General features: G+C 41.4%; 1 protein-coding gene and 2 long non-coding RNA genes across 4 annotated transcripts; 2 read left to right on the top strand and 1 right to left on the bottom strand.

The window, feature by feature from the left end:
- The first annotated feature begins 253 nt into the window (after nucleotides 1–253).
- Nucleotides 254–3,014, top strand: LOC121884600. Its single transcript, XR_006092384.1, has 2 exons — nucleotides 254–494; nucleotides 2,383–3,014. It is a non-coding gene; the product is annotated as an uncharacterized LOC121884600 (long non-coding RNA).
- Nucleotides 3,015–8,468: 5,454 nt separating this feature from the next.
- Nucleotides 8,469–15,566, bottom strand: proza (protein Z, vitamin K-dependent plasma glycoprotein a). 2 transcript variants are annotated; one of them, XM_042392797.1, is made up of 9 exons: nucleotides 15,376–15,566; nucleotides 12,479–12,623; nucleotides 11,386–11,546; nucleotides 11,225–11,249; nucleotides 11,025–11,138; nucleotides 10,789–10,923; nucleotides 10,562–10,677; nucleotides 10,360–10,477; nucleotides 8,469–9,482 (listed from the first exon to the last, which is right to left on the bottom strand). In XM_042392797.1, the coding sequence occupies exons 2-9, from the start codon at nucleotides 12,555–12,557 to the stop codon at nucleotides 8,947–8,949; spliced, it is 1,284 nt and encodes a 427-aa protein (XP_042248731.1). In that variant the 5' UTR covers nucleotides 12,558–12,623; nucleotides 15,376–15,566; the 3' UTR covers nucleotides 8,469–8,946. The 2 variants fall into 2 exon arrangements, with proteins under 2 accessions (XP_042248731.1, XP_042248732.1); XM_042392798.1 differs by lacking the exon at nucleotides 15,376–15,566 and adding an exon at nucleotides 14,994–15,329.
- A 1,219-nt stretch (nucleotides 15,567–16,785) lies between these two features.
- On the top strand, nucleotides 16,786–18,904 carry LOC121884149. The gene is made up of 2 exons (XR_006092308.1): nucleotides 16,786–18,469; nucleotides 18,599–18,904. It is a non-coding gene; the product is annotated as an uncharacterized LOC121884149 (long non-coding RNA).
- The last annotated feature ends 148 nt before the right edge of the window (nucleotides 18,905–19,052 follow it).

Genomic DNA, 19,052 nt, shown 5'->3' with positions numbered 1-19,052 from the left:
CTCTTCTTTTACATCACCAAAAACACTTATATGCGCATCGTGTCTCACTTGAAAATAAGCAAAGCGTGGATCTTATGAAGCAGCTGTTTGTAAAAAGCAAGTTTCTGTAGCATCGTTGTGCTACACAGTGACTCTCTTATATTGAAAGTAATCTAAACTCTCTTCCGGGTTTACTCTGGTTATCTCAGGCTACTTGACACAGTTACAAACCGCTGTGTTGCTTATTATTTCTCCCTCCCGTCACATGCTTGTCGCCTCAGCTGCTCCAGTCCATCTACCAGGGAGGCTTTCAATGGTGGACCCCCCACTACCCCAAACTTCACCCCCACCCCTACCCGGACCCCCATCCTCTCTGTAGCCCTGTGTGATGATGAGAGCCGGTGAAAGTGATTTGTGTTGATTTAGTAACAGCTTGCACTGGCTCCCAAAACTGTTACCGCTGCTGTCTCAGCAGGAACAGATCATGGTATGGCAGCCATGACACCTCAGACCAGGTAACCATACAAAAGCCAGTGTGCCGCTGGTGTTATATATTATCAGACAATGGAGACTGAAACCTCCTTTCTCCACCCACTCACAGAGTTAGGTCTTATTTTATGGGATTTCAAATAATCCAGTGATTTGGGGGTGTTAATCTACACTTTGGCTTTTGCGTGTTAGTACCCAGACGAATCCTGCAACATCAGGGAGACACTGGGAACCACCCACTCACACACATTTTACACACCCACATTCTGCGTGGGATTGCCCTCTCATTGCCTCTGTCTCCCCCACTTTGTCTTTCACACACACACACAGAAATGCGTAAATACATGCAAAGTGAGATGACATGTGGGCTAGGGGCAGTAAGAAGGCGTATCATATGGAGTGGCAGCTGAGGATGTGAGACTAATCTGACAGGTGCAGGCTGGGAGAGTGACAGCATGGGAAGAGGGGGTGGATAAAGAGGAGGAGGGGAAGGGTCACTGCTTGAAACAGGGCGGCCGAGCTGATTAAGGGTTATCTCGCGTTATCAGCAGACAGGCTCAGTCGGTATATCATCAGTATTATCCTTATTCTCATCATCTTTGTTATAGATGGTGAAAGATTGTTTACACAAAAGGGAATCATTACACTATAACACATATAATGACGAGGATTGGGATTGGGAAGAAGATCTCCATTGTAGAGTAATAGTGATCTATTAAGCCATTGCAGTTGTTTTAGTTGTATGTAGAACCAGGGTGGCCCATTTGGTGTGCTTCAGTGTGTGTAAGACAATTAGTTCTGCAATGGCAAATAACTGTGCCACTTGCAGACTCAAAGGGGACATATCATGCACATTTCCAGGTCTATATTGTTAATCTGGGGCTTTACTAGTATATTTTTGCATGATTAACAGTTCAAAAAACTCCTTATTTATCTTATACTGGCCTTTATGCAGCCCCTCAGTTCAGCCTCTGTCTGAAACAGGCCGTTTTACCTCCTGTCTCTTTAAGTCCCCTCCTGATGAGCCCACTCTGTTCTGATTGGCCATCCTTTGAAAGCTGCCCTTCAGCAGACGTCCAGTGGCTTGGGAGGCTACGTCAACAAACCAAGCAACAAAATATAGTAGTAGGATTTCACTACTTTTTCTTGTTCTTTACTCAAAATGTCAACTTCTCAAATACATCTGTACATGTTCGAGCCGGAATCTGATCCAAAATATGTGAGTTAACAACAAACGGCCATTTATGATCATGTGCAATGAGCCAACATCAGCTCGTCACCAAGGTAGAAAAAACAGTCACAAAAAAAGCGTTCAGAGCAGATTGAAGCATTGGCTTCTGACTTGCAGGGAGCATTTCTACATAAGTTAACCTCACGTTTTGGAACTTTGACCAAGTTTAACATAGGTATGCAACATCATAGCGTAAAACAGAAAACCAGAAAAAGCATGCTATGTCCACTTTAAAGGATTAGTTTAACATTTTGGGAAAATTTTTGCTTTCTTGCCAAGATTAAGATGAAAAGACCGAGACCACTTTCATGTCTGCACAGTAAATATGAAGCTGGAACCAAAAGCCGGTCAGCTTAGCACAAAGACTGACTCTGTCCAAAGATATCAAAATACACCTACCAGCACTTCTAAAGCTCCCTAAATAACAAGTTGATTATATAATACACTTGTTTGATCTGTACAAAAACTAAGTGTAAAAAAGTATTTCTTGGTCAGGCGCACACTCACAGTGAAGACAAGACTTCTGGAAGTTACTGAACCTGGAAAGAAAATGAAAAAGCATGTTTCCCAAAATGTCAAACTAAGATTAAGACTCTCTTTACTGTCATTTCTCAGCACTAACATACATTGAAATGAAATTTATCCTCTGCATTTGACCTGTACTATACATCCATCCTATGCAGCGCCCAGGGACCAATTCCAGCTCCCCTTTGCCAGGTGCTTTGGCACCAACAGAAGTTTAAACCCGAACATACATGTCTTTAATGGTGGAAGGAAACCAGAGCACCCGGTGGAAATCCATGCAGCCTGGGACAGCCGGGGTTCAAACACAGGACGTGTGTGTGCCCAAATGCACACATAAACACACACACACACAAAAACCAACAGAATACATTGTTTTATCAAAAGGTCAGCATGTATGTGTGTAGTCAGTATAACTGATATTGTCTTCCTGTTGTATTTTAACTTATTTACTTTTGGATATTATAGATTTATTTTGACACAGAGCTTGCTCTTAGTTGAGGTCAAAGTTAATAACTATGACATCTGGTCACATGATAGGCTGACTTTAAAAGTTGTTCATTCCAACTCTGAACTTTGGAAGACTGGTTTCCAGTACTGTGGACTGTGATACTTACTGATTTACTTACTGATATATTTTTTCAAAATACCTGAAAGAATACCTTATCTGAGAGTGTGACAACCTCTTTGTGTGTTTTGTTGTGATCTTATGTCATTTGCTCTCAAGTATTTCTTGCAAAAGAGATCTTGACCTCAGTGACACTTCTGGAAAAAATAAAGCTTAACTAACTAAGTCCGTGACCTTGACAAACCCTGTGATCTGCAGCATGTTATTTGATGACTGAATTACCTTTTTTCTATGTTCTTCATTTTCAAGCTCTGAGGTAGAGCAGCAAAGTTGTGACAGATTCTACCGCAGCACGTCCTCATGTGGTCATGTTTGCATTTATATCTGTGGATCAAAGCAGCCAGCAAGGGACTCCTGCTTCAATATTTATAGAGGTTGACAAGGTAGCTCTGGATCAGTATAATCATGTGTGGAGCTCTGACTAATATAGCTTTACAGACAGGCAGTCAGCTAACTTTGGCTCTGCCTGGTGAGTTATTTTGCTTTAATGAGAAGAGCACATGCTCTTAAAGTGTCATGTGTCTATAGGAACAACAGATTCACATGCACTGTCTGTCATGCTTCCTTCTAGTTTATATATTATACATTCAGACTCTCATATTTATTTCTGTTTTTCTCTCCAAAATTTGCAACATCCACATGTTGTTGTTTGTCTATATTTATGTCCTCTCTTTCATTTTTTTCTTTCCACTTTTTCATCCTTCCTTCATTACGTGCCTCCATGTGCCTCCGGAGGTTGCCTCAGCGTGTCAAGGTTCCACACAACAAACCACACGCTGACAGCAGGGTGGCCATCATACAGGCTGCATGCTGCATCTGTTTCCAGTGACGAGCATCAGGGTGAGATCCTATGACCTCACGGGATGTATTAACTATGACAGGATGCAGGTGTCCAAAATTAGCAGGAAGAGTCTAATTTTAAAGAGCTTTGTTCCCTGACACACATCCCATTTGACACAGACTGCAGTGTATCTCACAGGGGTAGAGGATGTAAAGTGTGATGGTATTGTTTGATAAGGAGAAAAGACCAGCTGAATAATTATTTTGTGTATAAGTACCACAAATACTAACGTGTTAAGTCTGATTCAAATATGCATTTCTAAAACAGTCACCACATAATATATTATCTGTAGTAATAGTAATGTGATATATAGAGATAGTAAAGCAGAGTTTTACATGAACACGTCTTATGTATATCAGTCTAAATAAGCACATTAAAGGAATAGTTTGCCGATTTGGCAAATATACTTGTTCACTTTCTTGCTCAGTGTTAGCTGAGAAGATCGATACCTCTCTTATTTTTGTCCAGTATTTAAATTATATGGCTGCAGACAGCAGGCAGTTAGCTTAGCTTAGCATTAAGACTGGAAACGGGGAAAGCCAGCTACCAGCTGTGTCCAAACTAGTGCCTCTGAAGCTCAACAAGATATAACATGTTAATTAGTGAGTTTTAGAGGTTCTGTTACCTTTAGACAGAATCAGACTAGTGGTTTCCAGTCTTTATGGCAAGCTAAGCTAACTGTCTACTAGCTCTAGCCTCATATTTTTCAGACAGATACAAGCTTGATATCGATTTTCTCATCTAACGTTGCCAAATATTGAAAAAGGTATTTTTCCCAAAATATCAAATTATTGCTTTTAGCTCTGCTTCAAACACAAACACATTAACTCATGTTTTCTATACTTGTACTGTGTAGCAAAATGTGCTGACTTGGTTGCCAAGGTAATGAAGGTAATATATTGAGAGGGATAATCCTGACCTCATCTGTTCACCACAGTGACTTAAACCCCCCGGCTGTTACTGGATGCTCAGAATGCTGAAAACCTGCAGAGGCCATGACCTTTTTGAATTGGCAAAGCCAAACAGAAGGAGGGTAGATATTAAAGGTCATCTGAATGTGACCTTGTCAGGTCAATTTAAAACAACCTATATGAAGATTTGCATGTCCTGTATCTGGAGGACAGGAGGGCACACACATGGCCAGGAAAACAAATACACAACTTGTTGTCATGTATTCATATATAATCACACAAGTGAACCAAACACATACACAGAAGCACTCACACACACATTTCTTGCACATGCACTAACAAACAGGTCTTATCTGACCTCTTCAAAGACCACCACATGGACCATAGCACCTTTGTTTTCATTCAGTGAGCCTTGGAGACCATTTTGTCAGCTCCTCAGGTTTCTCAATGGCTCTAAACAAGATTTAACCCTTGGAAGGTCAGGGTGAGGTCAGTGGTATAAAGGCAGCACCAGGATTTACCTTCCTCCTCTATCATCCAGTCATCAGGTCCACATGCTGAAAATGACATATTGTTTTTTGAGCCTGTCTCAAGGACCAGGACTGGTTACGGTCAGAGGTGGATAAAGGGTGCTCTTTTTATCAGCAGTGCAGAAATGTCACAGAGGACAGCAAAGATGAAGGTGAAATACCGGAAAGTCATTGAAGACCAGATAAAGTGAGATGTCTGTTGGTCCCTGTTGCTGTTTATTTGTGTTACTTGGTGTGGAATAAGGCGCACTGATAAAGTGAGGTTATACAGAGGATTATTTGAGGTTAGATGATTTTTAGCCACAAAAGATGTGTGGGTCGGTTGGTCTGTCCACCACTTTGATCCAGACTAAAATATCTCAACATTTAATGGATAGTTTGCCATAAGAGACATTCATGGTTCCTAGAGGATGAATCCCAGTGGTTTTAGTGATCCCCAGACATTTCCTCTGGTGGCACCATGATATTGACCATCAACATTTAATTTGGTACACACATTCATGTCCCCGTCAAGATGATTTGTAATAACTTTCATGATTCCTTCATTTTCCCCTAGTTGCATCATCAGATCTAATTTTAATTTGTCCAATACTCTGGTTTATGACCAAATACCTTCAAAACTAAGCACACTCCCATCAGCCTCAGCTAATGTTTTAATGCTAATTAGTATCAATAAATGCTAATTTAGTGCTAACTAAAACATGTCAATTAGCCACACTGCACTGGACAATAAGAAAAATATAGAAAATCACCAGCCTTATCTTTTAACATTGTGTTTGTGAGCAAGTCAGCAGTGTTAGCATGTAGCTCAAGTACAGCCTCAGAGAGCTGCCAGCATGGCTGTAGGCTAGCTTGTCTCTCTCTTTCTCTTTCAGCCCCTTCATCCCAGACCAGGCCCTAACCTCTTGAGGTCCTGTGTTACCTCCACCCTCATGCACAATTACCCGCCCAAGTGGAAGCTGCTCTGTCTAGCATGGGGCATATTTTGAGTCGGGGTGGGGTAGAGGGGAGAAGCTTTGCCACCCAATCTGGCTGCAGAACCCCATGTCTATGGAGTCCTGAAGGGAGAAAAGATTGGGGACATGGATTTTGGGAAGGGGGGATTATTGGACAAGATCATAGGCATGCCTTCACAGATAGCAGAGCGCTCATTACACACATAGCCAGTCACAGCACACAGACTTTAACTCAATCAATCTGCACGCAATGCTCAGACATACTGCTAACCCCCTACGTGGAATCAGACACCACACAGACAGATAATCCTTTCCAAAGTCTGTCATTTGATGTCCCCCCCCCCCCATACACCCACCCACCCCATCCTCTAGACTCACAAGACACAAATAAGTATGTGTTATGCATACATTCAAGCATGCGCACACACTCACACACTCTAGGGAGGATTTGAGGTCACAGCATGAAGCTATTTTTTGGGTTTGGGGAGAGTAAAGGATTATTGATTTAGTAGGTCAGTGACCAGATGTACCCACATGACAATATTATAGTACAATTCAACTATATCAACTCTTTCTCACATTTGCTTTTTGCAGCCGTCTCCTCCAGCAATAGTAACATTAGATTTGTGTGTAGTGAAAGCTTTGACATTAAGTGCTTTTCTCTTCCCTCCGCCATCAGTAATGGCCTTGCTAATGTTTTTCTCCAAGGGCTTTTCATTCATGTCTAATATACTGCGATTCCATCAATCCATATGTAATGACTGACTTCCTTTCTGTGTCAACATCACAAGTCCCAGGGCCCTTGGTCTGTCCCTGCTCTTCATTTATAAGAATCTATCTTTTCCATCTCTTCATCTCATCTCTCTGTCAAACATCTCTCACTCAGCCCTCTTTTCACCTCTCAGCATTCACATCACGTCCTCTCCTCAACAATTGCTCAGATTTTAGGCTTGATTCAGGGAATAAAATGCAGCGGCTGTTTGATATTTCAGTAATACATTGACTTCAAAACAGCCTGAATTTAGTAGCCTCAGAGCAGATGAAGCTTAATGTTTAGCTGCTACCTTGCTCAGCGTGTGTTTTCGCATGTCCCTGTGTATATGTATGCTTGAGCATATAAATGGAGCTGGCAGGACCAGAGAGTGGGACCAGACTCAGGAAGGAAGGAGCTCCACTCAAATTAATCTCCACTGGATGGCCCAGTAAAGGAGCAGAGCCATTTTTGGGAGCAAGGAGCCATCTCCTAGGTGAGTACCATGGCAACAGGCAACGTGGGCCCCAGCTTTCAGAGCTGTCCTTTTCAAGCGCCCGATCAAAAGTGGCAGGCCAGGTTTTTGTTGTTTGGCGTCTCTTACTCTCTTTCTTGCCCATTCTTCTGCCTCTTCTTTTCTCTCCGTGCATGACATGGCCCTGGCCTTGTTCACCAGGGAGGCTGTGAGAAGACTGTAGAGGGCGAGTGTCTGTGGGAAAATGTTGCCAGACAACACAGGGGTATGTGACAGTGATGGCAAGCTAATATGCCTGCCTGAGACTAAAGGCGGAATATATGACGAGCTGAGAATTGTCACATCAAAATTAGGAGAACTGCAGATTTGATGGTTGAAAGTTTGCATGTTTTTACTTGTTTTAGGTCTAAACATGAACAGGCAAGCTGGATAAGACTGGAATAACTTTCCCAACTCACTCAGATCATTTATTTCTTTTCATGACTTTAATCGCTTGTTTATCTCAAATGTTCAAATCTTCTTGTGTTTGACTGCATTAACCTTTATGTTTCGGTACTATTTTTGTCCTCATCTGTATTTTTAGCTATGCTAGTGATGGCTCTATGGATCCAAACTGAAATATCTCAGGAACTATAAAATGTATTGCCATGAAATTTTGTACAGACATTCATGGTCCCCTGAGGATGAATCTGCCTGACTTTGGTGATCTCTTGACTTTTCCTCTGATGCCATCAGTTGGTCAAAGTTCTTACTTGTCCTGTAAAATATCTCCACATCTAGGGGATGTATTGACAAAAGATTTTGTACACACATTCATGGTTCCCAGAGAGTGTATGCTGATAGCTTTGGTAATTCTATGACTTTTCCTCTGGCACCACCATGAAGTTGACGTTCATGGTTTTAAGTGAAATCTCTCAACAAGTATGGATGGATTATCGTGAAATTTTGTACTGGCATTAATGTCCCTCTCAGGACCAACTGCAATAACTTTGATGATCCCGTAACTTGGCATATAGTGCCATCATCACATCAAAATTTCAATTTGTCCAAAACATCAGTCTCAAATGTACTTTGTGTTTAATGCTGATAAGCTAATGTTAGCATGCAAACAGGCTAAACTAGGAAATAGAAAAAAATGACAGAATTGCCTTCAGATGTGGTGTTAGGGTTTATTACATTCGTAAAACAGTGATTATCTGGAATGCTACAAGGTGCATGTCAACCAGTACAGTGGTCAATAAAAAATAAAATCACTTAAAGTTATGTCCACATCACAGAATACACGCGGAGTAATTCAATGCATCTCTTGCTGCTTTTGAGCCACATATACTGAGTGGCTCTCTGTATGTTGATAGAGAGCCACCTTGTGGATAAATGAGGAAGTCCACAGAGAGCAATGGGAAGCAATTACCTTTTCAGATGGGAGATTATATGGATGTTAAGATGTATTTTCTAACAGGAAGTGGATAATATTTAAAGGCAGCAAGATAAAAACTACTGAAATGACTGAGCTAGAAGTACACACATGGAAATATTGACTTGATTCCCTGTTTTTAGTATTTATTCACCTGTATTATACTATATTTTCCATAATGTCCATGTCCTCCTTCCCTCACCTCCCTGATTCCCCCATCTAACGGGAGCCCATGAGCGGCCGAAGCCAGCCAAGGTAGCGTGACACTTTCTGGAAGATGTAGCCTTTGCTGCAGTCGGCCCCTGGTGGCTGGCTGACCACCCCAGTGAGGAAGAACACCTCCCTGTACAGAGTGAGCAGGGGGCTGCCGGAGCTCATAGTGCAGTCGGCGTTGGTCCGGGGAGCGGTGCAGCCCATTTTATTGGTAATCAGGTTGGGGTGAGTCTCCAGACACTGAGGCAGGCGGTTGTACGCCAGCTGGTTGAGGGTAAGCTGGCCCTGAAAAGCAGATTCTTGCTTGGGTTCTTTCCAACCAGTGACCACAGCGGGTAACTCTCCTGACATCAGGACGCTCTCGGCAAAGTCTCTTTCTGGCAGACAGGCAGCAATCACCTCGTTCTTAAAGGTGATGCGGTCACGAAGCTCAATTACAGCCAAGTCATTGTCAGGGCGACCTTCCACATAGCGTGGGTGGACGTGAACTATTTTTACGTACAATATCTGTTCAGTTTCCTCGTCAGTGGTCCTGCGCTTGCCTAAGGAAGTACAGGTAAGAGAAAATCTTTACAATGATGATGTTTCTAAAGTTCATGTACACACACTGACATGTGGGTCCTGTGATCAGTTTTTAACTGATATCTTTGACCTGCATATGCATAACACTTAAAACAATGTAGTCACATAATCTTCTCAATTTGTGTGCTGTGTATTTGACCTTAAAAGATTTTTGCATAAGCACAAATCTAAATTTAGGGTGTCATTTATGTACACTGAATACTGCATCACCTCATGGTTTAAATGAGGAATTAGACCTGAACCCCTTCTTATAAAAACAATACATATAAGATCTAAATGTTCCTTTTTCCCCTCTTTGATGGTATGTCCCCCCCTGGTGACGAACTTACTTACTACTTACAGATTTGTTTCTTCTTATGTATTATTTCAACTTTTTTTTTTCAACTAAAAAAATTTGTATTGCAGAAATGTGAAAATCTGTATACCATATGTCCTGTTTGGGCTACAGTCCTTTTTTGGACATTTTTGTATTTTTAATGTGCATGGAAATTTGTTTGGGGATAGATAATGAGTATTATTTTGTATCATGTGATCTCCTAATTGTAGGTAGAGCTGGTTTTTTTTGTCTGTATATATTGCCTGCTTTTTGTTCACATGGATGTTTTCCTGACAGAGACTTTGTAGGTCTAAATGTTGCACCATTAACTTTTTGGGAGCTTGCAAAGTCCTCCTTTTCCTTTGTGTGCTGCTTTTGTCCTGCACCTGTAGTCAACTGCGCATGGACTTCACATTAGTAAGTAAGTACAAATAACTATATTTTCTTTGATCATATTATTATAATTATTAGCAGTAGCAATAATAATAGTAAAGGTGTGATTATGTCTTTTGTCTACTCACCAACGGCCACTTGGGAGGGGCTGTATTTGTGAACACATTGAGCTGAAGTCAAGACCAAGTTCTCCTTCAGAATGACTCCGCTGCAGAAACCATCTGACTCTCTACTCTTCAGGAGAGCCTGCGAACGACACCACGAACCCAGTGACATGCAGCAACATGAGTGTGTGTATGTGTGTATGTTTGTGTGTGTGTGTGTTCCTACCTGCCAGGGACACTCTTTAGAAGAACAGATAAGTCCCTCAAAGTTGCTGCGGATGTTGCTGGACAGTCTGTCATCCCACTGTCTCAGACTTCTCACCCTACCACAGGGGAAAGGGTCTGAAAGAAGAATGTGAGATGCTTATGATTACTTTTTTAAGTTAGAATCATTTCTTCCTCTATCTTCACACAGGAAACAGACATCAAAATGAAGCCAAACTGATCACATACCTATAGCCTCACACTTATTCCTGTCTTTCTGGCTGAGCTTCCATCCACGGGCGCAGGAGCACTCGTAAGACGTGTAGCCTGGTTTGCAGAACTGGGAGCAGCCCTTGTTCTTTTCAAGGGTGCACAGAGTCTGGTCTGCACCGTGGAAACAGAGAGACTGAAGCCATCAGCACTAACAGCAGATGAAAAGAAAATTAACGATGATCACATAAAACTTGACGACATCTCCTCCTCACCTGTTTCACAGTGGACTCCTGTAAAACCGGACTTGCAGACACAGTCATAGCCTCCCACGCTGTCCGAGCACATGGCTCCATTCTTGCAGGGGTTGTCTGCGCACTGGTCTCCATCTTAACACAGACAGCAAGTCTATGAGACGGAGTAACGCTACTAATGAATGTGCAGTGATGGGGAGTCGTTTTAACACAGCACTTACCAATGTAAACAGACCAGAAGATATCCTGGAAGAGAAAATTGAGAGTGATAAGTGCAGGAGAAGATGCATAATGGCTTCCTCTGTCATTTACCCAGTGCAGACGGAAATAGACAAAGCAAAGAGGACAAAGAAGGATTTCACAGTGAAATTCAGGAGCTCACCGTGCGGTACGAGTCCTGGAAGAGCTTTCTGGCCTCCTCATATGAGCACACCTTCTCCATGCAAACCTGCTCCACGGTGGGAGTCGGAGCCAGGTTACTGCCGTCAACGTTCCTCTTCGAACGGGAGATTACAGAGCTCGCCTGATGCTTGTCCAAGAACACTGGAGGAAAAGTTAATGACTCAGCTGGTTCATGCACAACAGACTGAACTACACACTACAGTCTGACTGAACCTACACAGATTAAGTGTCAAGCAGTCATCAGCTGTTTAACAATTAAGAGGCAATTACGGTTTTTGAGGGAAAAAAAATGTAATTAATTGATAAGGCTATCTTTGCATTTAGACTACTGTCACAGTTGCCGGTGTTCTTGGTCTCTGGAATTTGCGACGAATGTATGATTTTCAGAGACTCCGTACTCAGATTCATTGGTTTACAGCAGAAATGATTAGTCAATCAAAACTGATTAGTTAATCAATGGAAAAATAATGAGCAACTATTTTAAGAATCATAATTCATCATTTAAGTCATTTTTCTAGTTAAAATGCCCCAAACTCTGGTTCCAGCTTCTGAAAGATGAGTATAGGCTGCTTTTCTCTCTGTGATTGGCATTTTTTAATATATTCTGACATTTTATAAACCAAACAATTAACTGATTAATCAAGAAAACAGTCTGCAGATTAATTTTTAATAAAAACAGTCATTAGTTGCAGCCTACATGAATAAATAAAGAGGATGATCAACATGAAGATGTCAAATAAAATTTAAAAATCCCAAACTTTCCTATCCAATAACATAGAAAGGCTGGTAATAGGGCAGAAATAAACCAAACTGTAAGCAATAAATAGAACTAAACTAGCCCAAATATGCAGCATTTCATCAATTGAGTCTAAAGCTCCTGGACCCCTTAAAAACACAGCATCTGTTCAGTGCTTTCAATCTTCTGTCTTGTGTCTCATAAAGACTCCTCTTAAATATACAAGAAACACTGACATGACACTCAGCATGCTGCCACCTTGACCTCTTTTAATTCCTCACTTCCCTCTCTTTGTTGAGCCCTGCAGTCTCATCTGGCCCCATGCCGGTCTTCTCACCTGTCTGGGGGATCTGAATGGCTGACACAGCCCCCGCCAGCAGACACAGGAGAGCGGCAGATGCGGTCGAGGAGCGCATGGTGACACTGAGGTACGACCCGGATCTGAGTCAAGTTATCGGTGCAGCAGGGATCAATGAGTACTCCTAAAAACAAGTGCAGATTACAGACATGTTGCACAGAATAACTGGAAAAATACAGTGAGCTGCAGAAGGATATGAAGCGTGGGTACAAGTGAGTGGTTGAAATATTAATGAAAAATGGCCACATTTGACACACAAACACATTAGGAACAATTATATTTAAAGAAATGTAAAATATGAAGTATCTGCTGGCTGTCATGCAGCAGTGTGTCCGTTAGTGGACTTATTGTGGCACTACATTGTTATCTCTTTTTGTAGCAGGTGGCCCACTGGTTGTTTATGAAGTTTACCTAATTATTTGGGGAGCTCTCTGAGGCCAGGATACATTACTTAATAAGCCTTCTATTGCACTGCATGAGAAGTTGTTTGTTTTAAGAACCTATCTGATATCAGGGGAAATCAAATAAGCTACTGGAGATAGTTCTGTAGTGTAAATCTGTACTACAGTATAAGTAAATTGTGTGTACAGCATATACAATGCGGTTTCAGGACTGTCTCAGGTTCAGTAAAGTTTAATGATTCCCTCCCTCAGTACTGCATTCATCGGGGAAGAAATCTTATAACCAATAGTTAGCTAAGAATTTCTTAATTTGAGAACAGCACTAATATGTGTTGCTTTAGATTATGTCTTGGCCATCTTCAGGATTAATTAAGGCCTGAGCACAAAAGTGCCAAGGCCCCAACGGTCCCTGGCACTGAAACTGTGAGGAACCTATTGTTTTTGTAGAGATTATTATTATTCTAGGATACCATTGCATTTTTGGGGGGCTTGGGATGGTTGAAAACTCGCGAAAATTGGCACACATGTCAGAACTTGCGAAAATTTTAAAGCTCTGTAGTGATTGAGCTTGGGTGTGTCTGGTGTATGGAGGATATTTTTGGTCATAATTAAAATTATGAGTCCAAATAGAAAATTAAAAGAGATAAAATGAAAAAGATTATTATTTTACTACACTACTAGGAACAATCAGACCATAATTAAACTTAAAAAGAAAAATGAAATTGAAAAAGCAAATTTAAAATGTAAAAATGATCACTTGAAAATATAAAGTGACAATGAAAAAGAGTGAAATTTAAAATGCAAAAGCTTAAATGAAAATGCTCAAACTGAAAACTTAAATTTTAAAGATTAAATTGAAAATGGCAATGGAAATAAGAAAAGGGAAACATCATATATGAAACTCAAAAAGGGAAAAGGAAAAGCTTAAATGGAAACACCAAAACTAAAAGCTTAAAAAGTTTTTTGGATTTGCATTGGCACTTTTTTTACCGTTTGCTATTTCGTATTTTTGACATTCGGCTTTTCAAACTGTATGTAAATGAGGAGGCATGGCCCAAAGGCTGGAGGGAGGGTTTGAAACGCATGGGGCGCAGAGGCACCTCATGGACAGCAGGGGGAGCTGACTGCTAAAGAGCATAGCGAGTTTGGCAGATCAGTATGAGTCCAAACTAGAAAAGGAACCGCACTGTGCGCAGCCATCCACATTGGCTGCTAGCAAATAGTATGTAATATGACCATCTAACTCAATGATACTAATCAGTTTGATCGTTGGCATGTGATTTGTACATTCTAGTAAATAATGATACATTGATCCATTTAAGGATCAGTGTGTATGATTTAGTGGCATCTTATGGTGAGTTTGCAGATTGCAACCAACTGAGTAACCCTCCCCTCCCCCATCCCGTTCCAGGCATGTAGGATAACCTATGGTGGCCGCGAAACTCACGAAAAACACGAATGGCCCTCTCTAGAGTCGGTGTTTGGTTTGTCCATCCTGGGCTACTGTAGAAAAAAGGCAGTGCAACATGGTGGGCTCCGTGGAAGAGGACCACTCCCTATGTAGATATAAAGGGCTCATTCTAGGTAACGAAAACACAACTATTCTTATTTTCATGGGATTTATACACTCATTAAAACATACTTATGAATATTATATTCCATTTCTGCCAAGTCTTTTCCACTTAATGCTACTAAATTTTTACATACTGCACCTTTAATAAAAAAAACAAAATTCTCCTAATTATTATATCAAATCAATCATGACCTGCTAAGGGATGCAGGTGAAGAATTGCTTCAAGCAATGCATCAAATGGAAACATTTATGTTTAATATTGTACATGATCCCTTACAAATAGCCTAAATAAAACATAAACCTCACAGTCCCAATGAACATGTCATAACACGTTGTAAATAATAAATCCTTATTATTATAATGTTTGTTTTTTTAAATCATTTATGAGAAACGATCCAATAAATGACCTCATATTGTTTTATCATCATGACAGCGCAGTTTTACTGCAGCAGGTCATTAATTGTTGTTGCTGCCATGTTTGTGGGCCTGTTTGTTTACACATTAAAAAACAGACACTTACTTGTGAGTCCCAAATAGTCGCCTTTATGTTTTCAGCACTGAGGGTCAGCTCAGCAGAGTACAGTGTGTTCATTTGAATGGGAAGGGAGCCTAGTTTTTCTTTCTATTTATGTAGCTTTTACCAGCCAGATAGCATTAGCTCAATGGATGTTACAGGACAAAGATGGAGCCAGAACAATTGTAACGCATCTTCTGTGCAGCAGCAATAAATCGGATGCTGCGTTTCTTCATGATGCTACAATGTAACAAAAACAACATATTCACAAATCCGTCATTGCATGGTTCCGGACACAGGGTGGGTCGCCACAGCAGATCAACTTGAGTCTCATGGATTCTGATGAGTAAAAACTACAATAATAATAACAGTGATGCTCGGTGCTTACCGCTCCGGACGAAACTAAAGTACCGGCCCGGGCTGCTCCGTCTTCCCGCTGGTCGTGAAACACACCGTGGCGTCCTGGAAGGATCGGGCCTGTTGATCTGAAACAACGGATGATGACCACATACGAGTCTGTAGTGCCCACTCAATGTTTACTGCGTGTGGTGGATGTAATGACAAAGCTCAGCCGTTAGAGGGCGCTGTAGGACAGAGATGACTGTCAGTGTGCAGCTCATGCACCTTGTAACTTGCAAAAGAATGAAGGTTGAAGGTTGAGATAAGGTAAGATAAGATAAGATCAGATCAGATCAGATAAGATAAGATAAAAAGAAGATAAGATGATTAAAAAGAGAGAAGAAAGACAGAAAAAATATTTGTTACAAAAAACGTTTCTCAAATTCCTGCCTTTAATATGTGAACTATGGATATTTTCATCCTCTCAGGGATGTAAAAATCCATCTGATGAAATAATCTGAGAGGAAAAAATCATCATTTGGTTGCATTATGCACACATTCAGGCCATAATCTGTGACACCCCTTCAGTTTAGCATGTGTTTGTGTCTTTGTGCATGTATAAATATGATCATATGTGGCTGGAAACCAGTGCTAAATGACACACACAGGTATATCAACACATGCGTTAAAAAAAAAAGAACCATCACTGCTATTTTCCTCAGCTGTGTGATCAGAATCAGACAGTCCTCAGATGTGCACACTTGATCAAACAAAATGGGATGCTACCTGCTGTGATCAATAGGAGAAGCCGAACTGCAAACAAACACGCATCAGTCTAGACAACAACAAACAGCCAGTGACCAGATTGGGGCTCTACACAAATCAGCTAAAGTGGACGGGAGAAAATCAAAGTAGACATGAGGATTAGATGGAAACTGTTGAGAAAGTGAGAGCAGAGAGGCTGAAAGGTTTTTTGCAAAGTGAAGAAAGAGGAATATAACTCCTATCTACAACAACAAAAATAAAGCTAGAAAACATTTAGTTTTAAATTAATGTTAAACTTTGTTGTGATTCTTGGTAGTGATGATCACACACACACACACACACACACACACACACACACACACACACACACACTGAAACTAGGTCATCAAGGCTACACTTTCGAAAACCGAAGTCCCTCCTCAGTGGCCTTCTTTCAATGGGATTGTTTGTGAGAGCAATGTAATTTGCAGACAGGGCCGTGGGGCTTTAGTCTCAGCTGCAGCCATGTTAAATGTCTCCATTTCCCAAGTCTAATAACAGAGACATTATAAGAGCCTTCTCAGACCAGCTGGTGCCCAGTACTGGACAGGGGCAGGAACTGGACTGCCCAGTCCAGGGAGACTCACTCAGGGGTGGGGAGAGTGGAGGGGGAGCCTGTCCCAGCCTGCAGAGCCTGCCAGAGCTGCAGCTAGATGTGTAAATGATTGGGATTGTGGTAATTTCCCCAGTGGCTGTGGTGAAATCCAAAGTTGTGCAGGGTGAGTATGTAGGCTACACGTGTTGACACGTGTGAGTGTGTGAGCATGCAGGTGTGTACATTACTGTATACGCTGGCTTGAATACAGTAGCAGTAGTGGAAAGCTCCGCATATCTTTCCCAATCATCCATCCATCTCTTTCTCTCAGCTATGTTTTATTCAACATGACCCTCTCGTATTGTCTCTCACCCGCTCTCTCTCTCCCTCTCGCTCCCATTTCTTCCCACTCTTCTCATTATTCTTTGAGTGCTTTCTCTAAATTGGAGGGGAGCAGGAAAGAAAGAGAGGCGCAGCGCTCACGTGTGACCTCGCTGACCCATTCCTCTTCAAATCCAGGGTCCAATTTTACCGGCTCACCAAACAAACATCTCAGCCATTACAGAAGGCATCCATAATTAATGCCACCTGATATTTGACAACTTGCTGATGGATTTAACAGGCTGGAGATGAAATCCCCGGGACTCCCTACACGTACATGTTGTAGTTTCAACAATTCTCCCCCTGCATCTTTCCTCCTATGCTTTTCATCACTCTTTTATTTGCTTGTTGCCCAATATGTTGTCATTTTTGGTTGATTCTGATGAAGAAGACAGCATAAACCGTGAGTTTGCACGGCCACATGGATCAGCTTAATTTTGATTAGTAACTAAACAGAAATGTCAACATGGCACACATACAAATCGACAAACATTTCCTGTTGTTCCATATTGAATCCAACTGCAAACAACAACCCACACACAACACAATCACGCCTATATCAAAGCGCCAGAAGATTGTGTGTAATTGAGTTTGTGTGACAAGGACCAATGATGATGTTGTATTAAGTACTGGAGAGCAGGCAAGCACTGCCCCTGTGGGGGTCTTTCACAGCTACGCTCGCTACTCTTGAAGAATCACCTTTCTCTGTCCCACATTTCTCTGTGATCAATTCACGTCAGCTGGCCATATTTTATTTAACACTTAATCGTGCTGCTCCCCTCCCTGCAGTTCATTTGTTCACATGTAGGAGAAAAAGAATTAAGAGCACGTGAACGCTCCATTCCACACTCCTTCCCAGTTTCCTGCACTCTCCTGTGTCTGATTCAAGTGCCGTTCGGCAGAAACAGGTCAGCCATCATTGGACCTTTTCTCTAATTAATTCTTCTTTTCATACAGTGCCCTCCATCTGATGGGTGGCAGAGGCTCAAGATACCATAATTGCAAACCCAAGCAGGTTTTTAAGATGGTTGCAATTCTCTTTTGTGATCCGTTTTCACCGCTACTATCCACAAGCTCAGTGGCTCATGAGTTCTTTTCTTCCACAAAACATCTTTCTTTCTCTCTTTCTTTGTGTGAAACTCTCTTATCCCACCTACCCCCACATCCCACATCCTTGTCATGCGCTACCTTTCAAATGATATACAGTATCTGACTCAGATAGAAGAGCAGAGCATGGTTCTGTTTCCTCAGACCTGTAGAGAGATGGCTGAGGCCCTGATTGTGCTGAAAAGGCACCGAGAGAGCAGAGACACGGCTGACAGCTCTCCAAATGGACTGTACTCATGCCAAAGCTGCTCTGATGTCTGCTTTCTGCACATGTAGCAACACCTAAAAGCCCAGAGGATCCTCTAAATCATTGATGGTAAGAATAACAACTGCTACAATATGTATCCAAAATTCTGACTACGTACAAAACCCACAATCTTCTTGATGTTTCAAAGGGTTTTCTTGCAACAATGGGCAGAATAGAGAGATGTTATTGTGGTTCCAGGACAAGGCGATGAATCGCAGGGAAACTCTGCATTGTGAGCGGAAGAAAGTCACCGATGGAGGTTATGCCGAAGAACCATGGGAGTCGGGGGAAATTTTTTGTTGATCTATTGCATCTATTGGCTTCACTTTCTCCCTGGGAAAAGGGTTTGACAGGAGGAGTGTGAATACCTCTGAAGAAAAAACACCTCAATAGGTTGGGACTGGAATTTATAATAACTTCATTTAGAATTACTATCAACAATTGACATGATACAGAAAGAAATGTAATCCTTAACAGAGATTTAAAGAGATTTTGAATAATTAATCAAGCAAAATATCTGATTTTCTCCTTTTCATATCATTGGAAATTGAAGTTTTCACTGTTGGCCATTCTAAACAATGGATTTTAAGACATTAAGCTCTAGCAAATGAAAAGTTGAACAGCTCTCCAGCACTTTATATATTCTCCAAAC

The sequence above is a fragment of the Thunnus maccoyii genome, chromosome 18 (genome assembly GCF_910596095.1).
Source record: "Thunnus maccoyii chromosome 18, fThuMac1.1, whole genome shotgun sequence".
Classification (NCBI taxonomy): Eukaryota; Metazoa; Chordata; class Actinopteri; order Scombriformes; family Scombridae; genus Thunnus; species Thunnus maccoyii.
This window is presented reverse-complemented; position numbering and strand designations above follow the sequence as displayed.